Genomic DNA, 17,721 nt, shown 5'->3' on the forward strand with positions numbered 1-17,721 from the left:
GAATTGCTTAGGACTCGGTTAAAGTTTGGCATCATTCTGTAGATACAAAGTACATGCTTTTACAGAGGAATTTTGTTAAATGTTTTCTCACTGTGTTTTTAAAGTCATGCATTATAATGAGATTTTCAACTAGTTTAGATAGATGAATGCTCTGTATGAGCTAAAGCTTATATGTGATTATACTGAGGTTTTGAAATTCATTTAAGCAATGACATATTATTCTTGCACACAAAATTATGGTAACCTGAAAATCACAGTAGAAAAGGAAAACTAGCATTGCCAAGATGTCTAGCAAATGAATCACGACAAGCAGGATGTGTGCTGCTGGATTAGGAACAGCAGAACTGAAAGTCAGGAGGCTGGGCTTCTCATCCCAGGTAAACCAACTAGTCTTGTGACCTTAATATGTGGTCCTCAAGTTCGCAGGAAATCTCTCAGGTTCTCCTCTAGCCCCAGTAGTCTTGGAATGAATGTTTTTGCTATCCTCCTCCCCATATTGAGAGCAAATAGCAACATGAAACATGCTCTAAGTGTTGTCCCAGGTCTCTGTCAGTGCATAATTGCAACTTCAATCATACATCTATATGTGGAAAAAGAGATAATCAGAGAGTCCTTTGAAATGTGGTTCAGAAAAAGATGAGTTGCCAGGATTCCGTTCTGTAAAGTTCAAAGGAGTTCTTGCTCTGTTCTGAGAGAAGTGGTTGGGCAAGAATTTGGGGTTCTACATACAAATTTGGGGTTCAACAAAACTCAGGGTTTTAGAGGACCCTGGTAAGGGGCAGGTCCCTGGGATTTCTTTGCTCCACTTGCTCTTGACATTAATAAGACTATTTAGAACAGGGGTTCTCAAACTATGGCCCGTGGGCCAGATGCAGCCCACTGAGGACATTTATGCAGCCCACCGGGTTATGGTAAATGGGCTGAGGGGCGGAGACAGTGTGAGTTTTTGTTTTTACTATAGTCTGGCCCTCCAACAGTCTGAGGGACAGTGAACTGTCCCCCTATTTAAAAAGTTTGAGGACCACTGATTTAGAAACTCTGAACTCATCCTTTGGAATTAGTTTTGGGAAGCTTCAGGTTAGGATCCCATTATTTTTCAGAATGGTCCTGGTTTCTCCAAAGATTCACCCTAACCTCATTGGCTATCTAGATATCTGACCCTTCATCCCTGCTTCTTTGCTGTCAGATTGCTAAGATTTCTCAAGCATGTACCTTGTAATATCAGGATAGGGAGAAAATTATTTTTTCTTCCCCAAATGTTCTTAAACAATTTTGTCTATAGTTTTTCTCTGCTTTTATCTTGCTTTCCCTTGTGTCATGCTAATTCATGTATCTATTATGTATGTTCTGAATCAGCTTGATGATACAGTGATTAGAGTGCTAAGCTTGGAGTCATGGAATCTTGGGCTCACAGCCAACTCCTGATGCTTTTTAGTTGATTGACCTTGGCACTTAACTTATTTTATCAGCTCCCTAAGACTTATCTACTCCATTGTAAATGGATTGGAATTAGCACTGTTGGAGGGAATCCCCATAATGAGAAATCCTCATGCTGATGAAATCATATTTCCTTTGCTTAGTCTCCATTTTCTTTGCTTAGTCTCCTTATTTGATTGTTAACCTCTTGAAGGCACAGATTTTGCATCTTTATAATCCTCAACAGTATCTTACACATAGCTAACCCTTAATATGTGTTTACTAAATTGAATCTTAGATGAGATGAGTCATAGATTAAGACGCGGTTGACCCTGTGATGTGAATGCTAACAGAATACTCCCAGTAGAATAATGCATGCCTTGTCCTTAGGTAGCTTGATGGTGAAGATAGTTTCAACTTCCTCCTTCCCATTGTGGGATGCTCAGAGGACAAGTTGGATACAGTAATAGAAAGAAAAAGAAAGATATTTGGGAGCACCTATTCTCTATCATGTTTATCCTCTGTACCAAGTTCCTTTATGACTCTGAATACAAGGTATAGTGAATAATTTCCAATCACAGGTAACAGAAACTCTGTTAATACGTCCAAGGTACAGGCAACTCTAGTATAGGAGAGAGACCGATGAGTTTCTTAATCCTATTGACTCCAATAGCTAGCTTCCTGACTCTATCATTCATTTATATTACCTTTAATACTGTGTATACTGTAAGCCTCAAAGGCCATTAAGAGTCTCCAACTCTTTTACATATCCTATTCAGTGCAAACTAAACTCTTGCTATTCCCAAACACTCCTTGAGGTTTCCTTCCCAAAGTCATTTCTCCCAGTATTCTTTTCCTTTGTAGTATCCACTTTCCCACCTTTACGACCTATCCAAATCAGACCTTTGATGCCCAGCTTTCATCTCTACCTCTACTATGAAGTTTTCCCTGATTGGACTCTTTCCAAGCTAGAACTACTTTCTTCCTTTTGAATTTCCACTGTTTTATGTATATTTCTCTGAAGTTATACTCTCTACTGTTCCTTTTTGACTATCATCTTCTTGAGGACAGGAAACATTCTTTATCCATAATGTAAACACTGAGATGTAATTTAAAGCTAGGTTCCAATTAGTATAAATAATTAACTCCATGAAATAGTCACATTATTCAAATATATATTATTCAACATAAAATTAAATGTAAAATATGGTCATTGGTACCAACACAATGAAAATTTAAATAATACAACCATTTTCCAGGAATCATTATTCTCAATAATTGAGACTTTGATGTATGTATTTGGCACTCAATAAATACTTTTTAAAAGTAAATTGAATAAACATTTTGAAAATTACTGTAGTACTCCAAGCATCCAGGATTTCATTGGTAATGCAGATCATAACTCCTTTGTGCCTTAGTAGATGGTGTTTTGAGGTTGAAATGGCTAAAAACATTGATCCCCAAGGTCAAAAGTCTCACTACCATACATCATACAATGAATTGGCTATGTATCTTTTGGACTCTGCTGTTATTTGAAGGTTTAAATAGCTTATTATTGGAAATTTTTCTAATTAGATAGAAGCATTAAATCATGATGCATGTGTGTGGTCTGAATCCAGATTAGGATAAAGGATAAATATAGTCCTGTGTCATCTTAGGGGAAGGGGCATATGTATGTGTGTATGTATGTATATTTGTTTTTTACTTTTTATAGTACAGGCATCAGAGTGGAAAGAATAAGCTAGAAATCAAGCTTTGTGAACCAATCCCATTAGAAATGCTTTTGCTTGGTCAAAGGAAAATGAATTTGTTTCTCACAGTGATAGGAAGGTACGTCCTGTGCATTTGTGTGTGTGTGTGTGTGTGTGTGTGTGTATTATCTATATGTTATCACAGAGTGACCTGGGTGGATCATTTCTATTGTTTGATTGCTTTTCTGCATGTCTCAGCTAGCACAGGCTGAACAAGAAGCAGATGGAAGCAGTTTATGACCCAAGGTGGACTTCGGGTCACTTGTTACTCACCAAAAAATGTATCAGGGAGGCAGATGGGAAACCTTAAACCATCACTGGTATTGGTCCATTGGCAGTGGACACTTATAAAGAAGGCAAAGGCAGTTGGAGTCAGACACAAAGGAGAAGAGAGGGAGCTTTCATTGTCTGGCCATCAGAATGATGTCCAGTGGAGTGAAGTAACCAAGGTGGTAGAATTAAAGATCTGTTTATCATGGAGGTATAGCTTTGTGCCTCAAATATTGTGACTCTGAACTTAAGAAATGTTGAGACTTTAAAAACTGATTGAGTTTTGTTGACTGTTTATATTACTATACCACAATAAAGAGAAGAAACCCTTTTGAAGTGACCTTTATTCAGAGTTTTCAGATGGTCTCTCAGAATTTAAAGCATTTCCTCTTTTTATAGTATGCTTTACCTCCTCTATGATTTTAGATAGCTTGTATTTCCTCTGTGTATATTTTGTAAATATTTATAGCTATTTTTCTTTCTACCTACCTACTTTTCATCTACATATGTATGCATGTATCAATCTGTCTATCTATCTAGCTGTCTGTCTGTCTGTCTACCTATCTATATCAGATCCCTAACTTCTAGTACAATGCTTGGCATATAGGATATGCTTAATAAAAGCTTAATGAATTGAATGATAAACAGGGACTTAAATAAGACCAAACAAAAACAAAAAAAAATGAACTAAACAATTTTTTAAAGCTCTGGTCCAAATTAAATCCAGATATTTACTTATTAATAAATTTCTTATCAAACTTAAGGTGTTTTTTAAAGACATCTATTGAAAGTTTGATTCAGAACCCAAGCTTTTATTTCCAAAACCTTTAAACTCTAATCAAGAAGATTAAAATAGGATCTGAGTGTATATCCAGTTGGATCAAGTGCCAATAAACAGATAGGTCTGCATCAACTCTGTACCAGAGGGCAGTTACCAGGTGGGCTCTGGGGTAATCTGAATCCTTTGGTGATAAAAACCACAGGAATCTGAGCCTCCTTAAAAGCTGCCTCTTGATGGAAATTTGCTTGACCTTTACTTTCTTTGGATTTGGTCTAATCCTGTTCTCAATGTCTTTTTAGTTGTAGCTTTTATTAAACAAAATGACAGCATTAAGTCATTCTCTTTTCTGTTTTCTCCAACATGATTATAGTCACTATTAAGAGGCAAAGTTTTGCCTCTGCAGATGTTTACTCTGGAAGGGGAAAAAATAAAAGAATGTTATCTTTTCTTCTCCTAAAGACTTGAAGGATATAAGAGGGGAAATTACCCTCTTGGGTGTTAATTTTTGATGTCCAGATCATTAGTTCCACCTTTCACTTATTAATTAACTAGTTGAAGGCATCGAAATGGATTTTTACTTATATAGTATCGTTTGGCCAAAAAAAATATGGATTCACTGGAATTTCAGGTACTGTTCACTGGAAGATCAATGAGTAAACTTGCTAAATTAGGGTCCTGTTTACATCTGTTCTCAATTATAATCACATGTTTCTTTAGATCAAAGCTTTGTTTTTTCATTAGAGTTATTAGTGAATAGTAATGTATTTGAATTTCCTTGAAGCATTTAGGCGTTGAACACATTGCATTTTCCAATAGGGAATGGTCCCAAAGTAATATTTTCACATAGTGATGATTCTGCCTTAGAAACTTACTACTCATGTGACCTTAATAAAGTCACAACTTCCTTAGGCCTCAGTTTCTTCAACTGCAGGGGGTTGATTTGTATGGCCCCTGAGGTCCCTTCTGTTTCTAAATTTAAAATCCTTTCATGAGTAGTTGAAATCATAAGTTCAACTTGAGGACCTCCTTACAAGGTCTTTCTTCCTCCCCCAAATTATTGATTATATTTCAAATATTCCTTTACAATTCCCTCTTTATATGTATATATATATATATGTGTATATATATATATATATATATATATATATATATATATATATATATATATATATATATATGTTTTTGACATATGTATATGTCCTTAGGGACAAAGATTGTTTTATTTTTCTATCTTTGTCTCCCCAGCATCGAGCTTGGTGTATAGTAGGGACTTAATAAATGCTTATTGTCTGATTAAGAAATTATCTTCAGTAATAAATATGTTATAATATATATGGTTTTAATTAACAAAATTAGTTTTCATAGTTTTCAGCTTTAGACATTAATCTCTGGTTATTCTTTACCAAATCACATTTTTAATCAATGCAGATAATAATGCTCAGCCATATTCCATTATTATATAGGTTCTATTTCAGTGACCTGCTTCTGATTGATTAATTAGAAAAGCTTGAGTTCCCTAGTTCTAGCTTGCAGATTTTGAAGAACATTTGATGTGAATACTGAAACTGGACACTGAGACTACCTCTAGGACAAGACTAGCAAAGTAGAGTAATGGAGGAGGCCTGGAGTGGCCCATCACTGGGATTATAACCAAGAAACCTGCAGTCAAGCTGGGTTAAGAGAGAATTGAGTGCTTTTTGAAATTCAGTAGTGACCAGAGTTCAGGACAAGTAGGTAGACAGGAATATGGAAGACATAAGTCCTGGAAAGCCAACTGAGGCAGCTAGATCAATGTCAGGCACCAGGATAAAACACACAAGAACCAAAAAGGCAGGGAAAAGTTAAATACACTTTTCAAAGAGGGCATTCAAGCATTTGGGTCAGTGGAGAAGATATCATAAGGAAAGAAGATTTGAAAATGAAGTTGTGTTTCTTCCTGGCCAGGAAAATTTTAACATTCTTCCTTCAGAGACTGGAATAGGAATTTGGCCATCTTAATTATGGCAGGTGAGCTCACCTGGTAACACAGACCTGTTTTGGGTACTCAAACTTCATCCATCTGTAAGATGATGAATCCTGGCTATCCTAAAGCAGATTTCCTTCCTTTTGCCTCCCCCACTCCCTTTGACCTAACTCTCCAGCTGTCCTACATAAACAGATAGAGTGAAGTAATGCTGAAGAGGGAATTTGGTCTATTGAGGGCTGAGGGGTTGGATGGGTGTTGGGGAGGAGGATCAGAAAGGGGAAGTGTTACTGCAATTCAACAAGATGTTGACCTGTACACTAGACCAATGCGTTGCTCTTTGACTTTATCCTTAGATTTCGGCTTCAATACAACACTAACCAGGTCAACCCCTCCCACTCCATGACTAACAGTTTCCCTCAGACAGGGTTACTCTCTCAGAAGAGATTTTCAAGACCTTGCCAACCAAATCCAAGTATGGCTTACATCACCACCTTAAGATGGTAATTCCAACCAGGAGCACCCATGTATAAGTAAGAATCTAGTTTTCTTCCTCCTCCTTATTTTTTGAGCTTCATTCCTTCAGTTTAAGATTTTGTCTTTTAAAAAAAATATATATATATATCCCTCAGAAGGTTAACATTACAAATCTTATCAGTCAATTAGACCTTAATATGATTAATTTTATCATTTTTCTAAGTTCCTCTCTGAAAGCAGATTTTGACAAGGGAAGCAAAGACAGATGCTAACTCTGGGGTTTTAAGATAAGGAAGAAGAGGGTTGTACCATTGGAGGGAAAAAGTATAGAAAGGGGAAATTCTCCTAATTTTGAGTAGACCTAAGGCAGGGTTACAGAGTTTGTCAGCTTCCAGCACTTCTTTGGAAATTACTATTACTGAGGGTTTCTCTGATCCAGCTAAATAGTGACTGCAATGATAGTCAAACAGCGACTATCAATTTTGCAGTTCACTCTGTGGTGACTTGGCAGAACAGGCCATTTAAAGTCAATCTTTTCATTAAAGTAACCTGACAGTTCCTTGGTTGTTATGAATGGTGTAGTTTTGAGATTAGTGAACATTTGGAGGAACCCCAAATCCTGGGAAGAAGCTTCATCCTGTTACTTTTCTACTCATTAGTGAGGCAACCCTGCTGAAATATGATTGATGCTTTCTGACAGAAGGAATAAGAGAGGAGTGGAATGAAATAATAGATTATAATGACATGACCACCCTCACGGTCCACTGGATGTGGATATTTGTGAAGTCACTGACATTGTACCTATAATACAAGGAAGTATTTTCTGGGGAATGACATTATTTGTCTGGGATATGGTTTTGGTTGTTTTATTTTTCATCTGAAGGTGGGAGATGATGGCTGGATGAAAGATGAGTCTAGATATTCATAAAAATAAATGATAGTGTTCATTGAAAAGAAAGTTTTTATGAATCTGTGTTTGTAGAGGGAGAATGATTTTAATTTTGCTGGCCTAAGTCTCTGTAATAGGGTTTTTGATAAATAGAACGAATGTCATGAAGGCCATCTAAAGAACTTTTGATTGTGAATTGGTTATTCATTTCAATTTAGGAAGCGCATGCTAGGTGCCTGGGACATGTAAGGCATTACAAGCATATAAGCTTGTTAGCTTTTCATATTTCTTTAGCTGTCATCAAAGGCCAGTCTAGAGAATTACATGATCCTAAGTTTCATAAAATGACATGCTCATATAACTTGATACCTAGGTAACAAAATGAAGATTCAGGTTTTCAACCCAGGTCTTTAGACTCATGATTCCATAGTTTTATTTCCATAATAGAAGTCAAGATCATTATCATCAAGGGATAGGAATTAAATAGAAATAAACACATTTCCAGTATTTTCTCCTTTCTTGGTTTTAATTATACCCCATTGTCTCTTTTTTGATAGCATAGATTTGGAGCTCGAGGGGACTTTAGAGCTTAGTTGATGAAGCTGGGGTTCTAAAAAATCCCTTAATTTACCCAGTGTTATGGAGGAAGTAAATGATAGAGCTGAAACTTTCAGATTCCAAATACCACGCCCTCTCTTGTTTCACTCTGACTTCCAAAATCATTTTTTCCTACCTGGCAAGAAATTTGGACCCATGTCTCACAAGACATCCAGAGATACCCACCACTATTTGAATGAGGATGATGATGTTATTAATTTCATATGGAGTAATTTTCTTGCCCTAACAAAATAATAACTTGAGTGCGTTAAAATTGGCAAAACATCCTACATATTCTTTGGAGTAGTAAAAGGATGGTAGCCAAATTGAACAAGAGAGAAAACTTGAAAGGATTCAGTTGAAGAGACTTGTAGCGCTTCTATACTATGGCAAGAAGCTAGCTGAGACAACTACAAGATCCTTTCGGTCCTGTTTTCTTCATGACAGTCTGTACTCTAGCACAGTACCTGACACATAACAGGTACCTATAAATGCTTGTTGGTTAATTAATTGATACTAAATTTATATACATTCTCTTATTTGAGCCTTTCCCCAACCCTGTGAGACACACACACACACACACACACACACACACACACACACACACACACACACACACACATTATGGGTGTTGTTATCCCTGTTTTACAAATGAGGTTACTGAGACTCTTGTGGTCATGATGTGACTAAGTTACAGAAAACAAAATGGAGTTTAGACTTCCCTGCCTTTAAATCCATCACTCTAGGCAGTGTAGCATACATTCTTTCTGTATCCAAGTACTCATGTAGCAAAGCCTTTGCTTTCTTTTCAGATTTTTAAACTATTATCTTTCTTAGTATAGATCTGTTCTTTGTTTCTTTGTCCTCAGTCTGATATCGGGCTTTTCTCCTCTCCTCTCCTCTTCTCCCCTGTCCCCTTCCCTCTCCTTTCTCCCCTCTCCTCTTCTCTCCTCTCTTCTTGTCTCTGTTCTCCCTCTCTTCTCCCAAGAGAACTAAACATTTCTAAATTCTAACTTTTTAAACATTCCAGAAGTTAATGACAAATATTTATTCAGTGCCCATGATGTGTCAGGAGAAATGAAAGTCAGCATCTTAAATTATGTCTATGTTGTTCCATGGATATTGAAGCAGCTCAATCATTGTGATGTGCTTGACTTAGAAGATGAGCTGAGATAGGTAGATTGGTAAAAGATACCAACTATTTATTAATAATTGATTGTATATCAAGTTCTAGAGATCCAAATACAAGCAAAAAAAATAAACCTTGCCCTCAAGGAATTTATATTTTTGTATCATACATTTAAAAATATATGTGTGTGGAAACATAATAATGAGGAAAATAATACGAAAACAAATAAATAATATAAAAGAGCATAAAAGGGAGCTAATAGCACTTCAATAGGATTTGGTTGAAGAAAGATGGAATGTTATTGTTGCCACAGAAATGAGATACTTTTGAGTCCCTTTCATCCTGGTTTCTCCTGTATTGTTGTATCCCTCTTACATCTACTTAAACCTGCACGTGCTAACCCTAATAAAGACTTTAATGGTAATATAGCCAGCATGGCTATATTTTGCATGATTTCTACCAGAATGATGAGTTGTTCATGATGAACTGAGATGTTAAAAATAGAAGTCCATCAGGGGAGTCAGTGGTAACTAGAAGTATATTTCCATACACATATAGAAAGGGGTCATTTGGCCCCTTCTACAACTGAATGTACTATTATAAGAGGAAAGCCCATTGTGTCAACAATATCTTTGCTTTCAGTAAAATACACATGTTTGATTCTCTTGAAGGTCAAAGTAGTATGTATACTTGGTGCTTATTCTACTCCCATTCATTCTGGCTATATTCTTCATTTCTCTTTATTTGAGTTCCTTGCCTGCTTATCAAAGTCTTCTTCATCTCATCTAGGCTATGGGCAAATAACCCCTTAGAAAAATAGAGCCATGGTCAAAATATTAGTCCTTGTGTTGCAGAGGATTTTGTTCAAGAGTCAGGTTGGGACATAAGGTACTACTGGGGCCCTAAGAAAATTTTTCTTTCCCTCGCAGAGTTGATGTCAGCAAAGTAAGTGAGCATCCTAGATTTCTGGAATCTGTTCGGTAGGAATGACTTTGATCTTAGTAGAACATTGTCAGCCTCTTAGGCTAGGTCATGATGCTCCTGGATGCTCCTGGGAAAAGCTTGAGCCAATCCATGGGGACCAAGTGAAACTCCTGGAAGACAGACATCATTCTTGGCAAGAAATGTACTAGCAATTGCAGCTATGAGGATGCATAGCCCTAAATGATTCCAAGGAGTCAATGCATAGGATTATAATGTTTCCCTCGTATTTTTTGCAAGTAAATGCACATAAAAGAAAATCTTTTATGGTGCAGATGGCTTCAAAAGTGTGTCCATTTTCACCTTTGCCAAGTCACACTCACTTGGTAATTTAATTTTCCTCTTAGTTCAAGAGGCTGATTTTATCCCCGAAGTACAATGAATTATGGTGTTACTCACTTGAAAATAAATTAGTGCTCAGGGGAAAAAAAAGCCTGCAAAACAGTACCTGGAATCAAAGTCCTTTGTATAATCTATTGAACTGGACCTTTGAATCTCTGGCAAAGGATAGTAACGTTGCAATTGTTATTGTGGGCAAGATATGCTATTGAAATCAAGAAGAATTGAATTCAAACCCTGGATGCTTCAGACATTAGATGTGTAACTCTGGGCAAGTCACTCCTATTTATCTCAGTTTTCTTATCTATAAAATATATCTAATTGTATCACCTACCTCATAAGGTGATTGTGAAGGTTAAATGAGATCATATGTGTACAATATTTCACAAGTCTTAAGATGCTTTATAAATGTTAGATATAAATAAAATTAACAAAGAAAAGAATAATAATATTCAGTGCTTTAATATTCACAAAGAGCTTTACATACATTCTTTGATTTAATCATTACAACAATTCAATGAGGCATGTACTCTATCATTTCTATTTCATAAAAGATAAAATTGAAATTTTGAGAGGTAAAGAAACTTGCTTGAGTTCACACTGCTAATAATTGCCTAAAGCAGGAACCTTCCTGTCTCCATAACAATTTATTATTCTATTCCACCTGTGTACTCCCAGAGGCTTATACTCTAGTTCTCAAAGGTTCTTTACTTAATCCTTCTGGACTTATAAAATTTTGTGCTGGTTATGAGATATAGAATGCGATAGGTCTCAGAGTGTCAGTGAAGATCCATACATTTTGTACTGAGCTGGGTGTGCATAAGAGTGGGGGGGGGGTAAAGAGGAAAGGGTAAAGAAAGGGAATTCTAGGTTAATCTCTCTAAGAGATCTTAGAAGACTAGAAATCTCAATGCCTCCTGAAACTGAGCACAGAGGGATTCCATGATTTATCTAGTGTCCCATAACAGAACTGGGATTGGAACTAGAGGATCATGTTAGTTTCCATTGACTCACACTGCCTTTCCAGATATTGAAAAATAGAGCACTCTACAAAACTCTATTTCTAGTATTTTGCCTTTCTTTGTATCCAGCACTAAACACACTCGACACTGAAAGCTGTACATAGCTGCTACTTGACTTACTAGAATGTTGTACCTCTCACCTCTATCTACCTTTTAGAACCCTTGTTATAGCATTCCCTTAGCACTAGTGCCCTCGTCCTCAAAAGAAAATCAATTTGGGATTATATCCCTGATGAAAGTAATACTAGAGAGCTAATATTCTCTGAAGGAAAGACTCTTAGTTTTTATTTTTGCCAATTGAGTATTTGATATAGTGTATGACACAAAGTTGTCACTTTGTGTTGAGTCTTGATTGATTGGCATCAGTGATTACCATTTCCAACCCATAGCTGATTAGGAAGGTGCCTTCCAGTGTTTATGACTGGATTTGCATCCTCCCCTTAGGAACCTATTTGATGAAAAGGAAACACAATCTACTTTTTGTATAACTCTAATAATTTGGAAATTTTCCTTATAATGTGTCACAATCTATAACTTCCATTTCTTTAATTCTGCCCCTCAACAAATGAGCATTTATTTTCCCTTCAGCCTGACACAGAAATTAAAAAGAAAAGTAACTTTATAATTTTAGTCAAGCAAAACAAGTTCTCATGTTAGACATGTCCAGAAATGTGTAATTAATTCTGTATGTTTAGGTGATCACCTTATTGTCTTGAATTATATAGTTGATAGTTGTGTTTTTCATCGTTCTTAAGTCCTTCAAATTTTTTTTGCTCTCTAATATTGATACTCTTGTATAAATCTCCTAACTCTACTTACTGCACTCTGTATTACTTCATAAAAGTTTTCCCAGGTTTTTAAAAATTACCATTTTCCCAATTTGCATGTCAAGTTAACTTTTAGCATTCATTTTTATAAGATTTTACATTCCAAATTTTTCTCCCTTCTTTCTCTCCCCTCTTCTGAAAATGATAAGCAATTTGATATATGTAAATGTGTAAAACATTTCCATATTAGTCACAATTGAAAACAAAGAAACAGATCAAAAGCAAATGAAGTGGGGAAAAAATGCTTCAATCTGTTTTGAGTCCATCAGCTTTTTATTTAGTTGTGAATAACATTTTCCTTCACAAATCTTTTGTACATATTTTGGACCGTTATGTTGCTGAGAAAAGCTATGTCAATAATAGTTGATCATCACCAAAGTTGTTAATACTATGGACAACAGTTTCTTGGTTCTTCACTTTTCACTTCCCATCAGTTTGTGTAACTCTTTCCAGGTTTTTCTGAAATCTGTTCATCATTTTTTATTGTACAATAGTATTTCATTATATTCACATATTACAGCTTGCTCAACCATTTCCCAATTGATAGGCATCCTCTCAATATTTTGCATCTAGGGGGCAGCTAGATGGCACAGTGGATAGAGCACCAACTCTGAAGTCAAGAAGATCTGAGTTCAATTTGGCCTCAGGGACTTAAAACTGCCTAGCTTTGTCTCCCTGGGCAAGTCACTTAACCCCAATTACCTCAGCAAACTATGTGTGTGTGTGTGTGTGTGTGTGTGTGTCTATGCACACACACATATATTTTGCCACTATGAAAAGGACTGCTATAAATATTTTTGCACATGTAGGTCCTTGTTAACACCCCTTTTGTTGGTCTTTCCCCCCTTTTATGAAATCTTTAGAATACAGATCTAGTAGTGGTATTACTGGATCAAAAAGTAAAAACAGTTTGTTTGCCTTTTGAACATAGTTCCAAATTGTGAAGATAGCATTTTCATCATTCTTTACAGCACAGTAGTATTCCATTACATTCATCTGCCATAATTTCTTCAGCTATTCTCCATTTAATCTTCCTCCCAATTTCCAGTTCTTTGCCACTACAAAAAGAACTGCAATAAATATTTTTGTACTTCTTGGTCATTTTCCTTATTTTAAAAATCTTTTTCAGGTCATATACCTTATATCTTTTCTGCAACTTCTACACATTTCTCATAGTAACATTTCCTTTGGAAGAAAAGGAAGATAAGCGTACAGTAGTTTATCTAATTTTTCCCTGGGAGAATGGGAACTAAGTTAACATTTTCCCTTGCTCCGGTCTCTTATAGGAAAATCTTTCTCCCTTTTCCATATAGTTCTCAGCTCCTTGTCAATAGGAATTCATTCACTTCTTTTTCATCATTTCTGATTGCTGGAAGTTAGAGGGATTTTATTTTCCTTTTTTTTTTTTTGATGTGGTGGTCATCATAAGTAGAGGAACTCTAGCTATAGCAGAGAGGCAGATCCCCCAGCAGCAGCTATTACAGAAGTTGGAAAGGGAATATATCTGGGTCTCCAGAGAGTATGAGGGAGTTTGGTCATTGTTCCTGTAAGTTCCTGTTTGTGGAATCCCATGGAGGTGGGGGAAGAGTCCTTCAAGATGACATGGGACAAAAGGATGATATACTGGGGTTGGTTACATCTGCAAAGGCTTCTTTGAGCTCTAGGTGCTGGGAGACAGGGTTATCTTTTGGAACAAGATGTTGAGGACAGGATTGGTGATATTGCAAGGGAGAGGGAGGAACATCCTTTGAAAGACCAATATGGAAAAAAGAAACACTGTTCCTGGGGTCCTGAAAGCTAGAGAAATTATTCCCTTCCTCAGGTGACCATTTTTATGGGGGAATTCATACATCAGGCTTATGTGGCCTGCCCATGCCTATTTACAGGTTGCCAGAATCAATCTTCTGGACCAAAATATTTTCCACCAGGAGACCATTTAATGTGCAAAAGTTATTTCATGAGAAACATGAAAGTTATAGCCTCAGGATAGGGTGAGAATATGGCACAATAAAAGTTTCCATTTATGTCATGCCTCAAGGTTTGTAAAACACTTTTCTCAAAATAACCCTTTAATAGAGGTAGCAAAAGGGTTATTTATTGTGACAAATGAGAAAATTGAGGCCGAGAAGTATTTAGTGACCTGCTAATGGTAAGTATGGCAGTTGATATTTGAATCCAGATATCCAGATGCTGAGTCCACTCTTCTTCTCCCTCTTGTACTTTCTTGCCCTGAATGTACACTATAGCAAAAAAGAATATTTTAGCATTTTCTCCTCTTTTTTGTCTTCTCTCAGGATGCAGGCAGCCAACAGATAGGGTTTTTACTTGGAAGCTGTGGAGTTACTGTGGCCTTGACTAGTGATGCTTGCCATAAAGGACTGCCAAAAAGCCCAACAGGGGAGATACCACAATTTAAAGGTAACAGTCTTATGGTAACTTCTGAGTCATTTTGGGGATCCGAATTCCAAGTGAACAGTATTTAAAGTGATTCACAGACTGGCCATGAGCACATATCTCCACTATTTGAGAAGTTTTAAAGAGTCTCTTTGTCTAAGTGATAAAGCACAAAGTTCTCCATTTCCACTTACGGCTCTTCACAGCCCAGCTCCAATTTGCATCTCCTTATTTTCATATTACTCTCTCTCAGGTGTTCTGAGTTATGCCCAAACTTACCTACTTTCTGTTCCTTGTCCCGGACATCCCATCTCCTACCTCCACACTTCTGTTCCCAGTGGACATGTGCTCTCTCTTACTTTGCTTTTGGAATCTCCTCAAGGACCTTTCTTCATTCCCTTTGTTTTCAGTGCTTCTCTCTTCCCCTTCTGAAGTTATGTATTTATGTGTGTGTATGTATATATGTATATATGTGTTTATATACACACATATATATAATGTATATATATATTGACATTTATAACACATCTATTTATAACAATATATTGTATATGAACTACAGGTATCCTAATAAGTAAATATAGAGCATGTATTATAGATAGATATAGATATATCTACATATACATATGTATATATGCATATATTGTATGAGTATAATTATCAATATATAGTTTGTCTATTATTGCATCTGCACATTGATAGTTACACTAAGTCATATAGCTATATAGCTATACCTGTATATCAATATATAGAGAAGTACATCAATGGATAGATCTGTAAATCTGTATAAGCAGATATCTATGTCTATATAAGTATATAAACGCTCTCTCTTATTTATCAGTATGTGTTGTTTGTTGTCCACTACAAGGTAAGCCCCTTGAGGACAAGGACTTTCATTTTTCTCTTCATATGTCTAGAACCTAGGACGCTATTTGATCCATAGTAGGCCCTGAAATTTTTTAAAAAATGAATTGAATGTGCTTGAACTATTTATTCTTTGAAGAACAACAAATAGAAACATTCTTACCAATGTTTTAAAAAAAATCTGTACTTATTTTTGGGTGAGTGCCAACCAAAAGAGATGTTTGTCATTTATTCCCAAGGTTGGCCAAAGCTCTTATGGTTCGTCACAGAGTCTAAGCACCTTTCTAAACCTCCTCGGGATTGGTTCCCACACATCAAGGATGCAAATAATGACACTGCTTATATTGAGGTAAGTCAGACGTGATCCATTCCCTTTGGACTGAATGCATATTTGGGATATGTAATCATGTGTGTTGATGATTGCTTTTTAAGTCCCATGAGCAAGGACCACATAATATTTGAAATGGTTGTGAGATAAATCCAATTATTATTTCCTAATACAACTCTGCTTTGCATATTCTTGAATCTTCCTTTTTTTTTTTTTCCTATTTCAGTATAAAACATGTAAAGATGGAAGCGTGCTCGGGGTGACTGTAACAAGGATTGCACTGCTCACACACTGTCAAGCCCTCACACAGGCGTGTGGCTACACTGAAGGTACAGCCTGCACCCAAGTGCATTTCCTGCAAAGATGTGACTTCCTTGGTCCCAGGTTATGGCTTTCCACTTGGTTCTTAATGAGAGTCATTTGCTTACTTCTGCTAGAATCAGTCACAGATAGGATCAGATTCTTCCCCAGCATAAGCTCAGCAATTCAGTAGTTGCAGCCCTGAATTAGCTTACCTGGGTGAATCCCATGGCCCCTCAGAGGATAAGTAGGAAGGGTGCACGAAGAAATGTGGCTAAAAGTAAAGGAGAAAAAGCATTGGATTGCCAATCAGGGTACTGAGTTCTAGTCTTTACTCCTTTCACTTACTGGCAAGTTGATTTGCGGAAGTCATTTACTCATCTCATCTTTACTTTCCTTATCTATAGAACAAAATCACTGAACCAGATTATGTCCTTTTTAGAAAAAAAAAAAAGTTTGAACTTTTATTTCTTTTTTGATTAAACATTTTCACATTTTCACTCTCTCTCTTACACTCTCTCTCCTTACCCAAATTGGAAAAAAAGACAAAACCAGTATAGCAAATAAAGTATTATATTTTATTAAGTGCCTATGGAGTTTGGTATGAGGCCACCTGGAAGGAAGGTAGCTAAAATACATTCATATCTTTTGTCAAGGCTATCAACATTCTTATTGCTTAGGTTCTCAACTTTATGATCTTAAGGAAATCTTTCCTTTTTCTCATCTCCCCACATATTTAACCAATTATCACATCTTGGTTGCATCTATTCCTTCAATATAAAATCTAGCAGCAATTGCCTGCTCTCTGTTTTTATCAGACACATTGGCCCAGGCTCTTATGGACCTCTGCTGGACTTCAGTAATGGAGTCCTAATGGGCCTCCCTTTCTTTCTACAATGTATCTTTCACATAGCTGTCATTTTTTTTTATCTTGGATCTACCTCTCTTGCCCAGGCTAAGTGTAGTGAGCATCCCATTTGTATAGGGCCATACCCACAGAAATGGCCTAGATCCCAGTTGTAATGATTTGACCTAATCTATGATTCTCCCCTCCTTATACAATCTGCTGGGCTTCTGTTCCCAGGGATCTAACATATTGGTGCTTCACTTAGTGACAACGCCAGATTTTCTTTAAACCTTCAATAGCTGAGAACTCCTGCACTCAAGTGATCCACTCAACTCAGCTTCCCCAGAAGCCGGGACCATATGGATGTGCTACCACATCTAGCTTTAGCTGCCTAATTGATATTGCTAAGGCACATACAAGTTTCCCACATGACTCACTTGCTCCAGAAGCCTTTGTGGTACCCCATTTTCTTAAGATAAATATATACTTTGTCTTTGTGGCATTTTAAAATCTTCCTACTCTGTCTACAAATTCCATTCCTAGTCT

At 36.6% G+C, this 17,721-nt stretch overlaps 1 protein-coding gene across 8 annotated transcripts in view; it reads left to right on the top strand.

Annotated features, from left to right (window-relative positions):
* The window catches only part of DIP2C (disco interacting protein 2 homolog C), a 578,672-nt gene that overhangs the window by 398,899 nt on the left and 162,052 nt on the right, over positions 1–17,721 (top strand). For all 8 annotated transcript variants that reach the window (XM_074267256.1, XM_074267253.1, XM_074267254.1 and 5 more), the window contains 3 exons: positions 14,737–14,860; positions 15,940–16,049; positions 16,255–16,357. In XM_074267256.1, the coding sequence (XP_074123357.1) occupies positions 14,737–14,860; positions 15,940–16,049; positions 16,255–16,357 (337 nt within the window). The remainder of the gene's footprint in view (positions 1–14,736; positions 14,861–15,939; positions 16,050–16,254; positions 16,358–17,721) is intronic.

This window comes from Sminthopsis crassicaudata, chromosome 5, assembly GCF_048593235.1.
Source record: "Sminthopsis crassicaudata isolate SCR6 chromosome 5, ASM4859323v1, whole genome shotgun sequence".
In the NCBI taxonomy this organism is placed as follows: domain Eukaryota; kingdom Metazoa; phylum Chordata; class Mammalia; order Dasyuromorphia; family Dasyuridae; genus Sminthopsis; species Sminthopsis crassicaudata.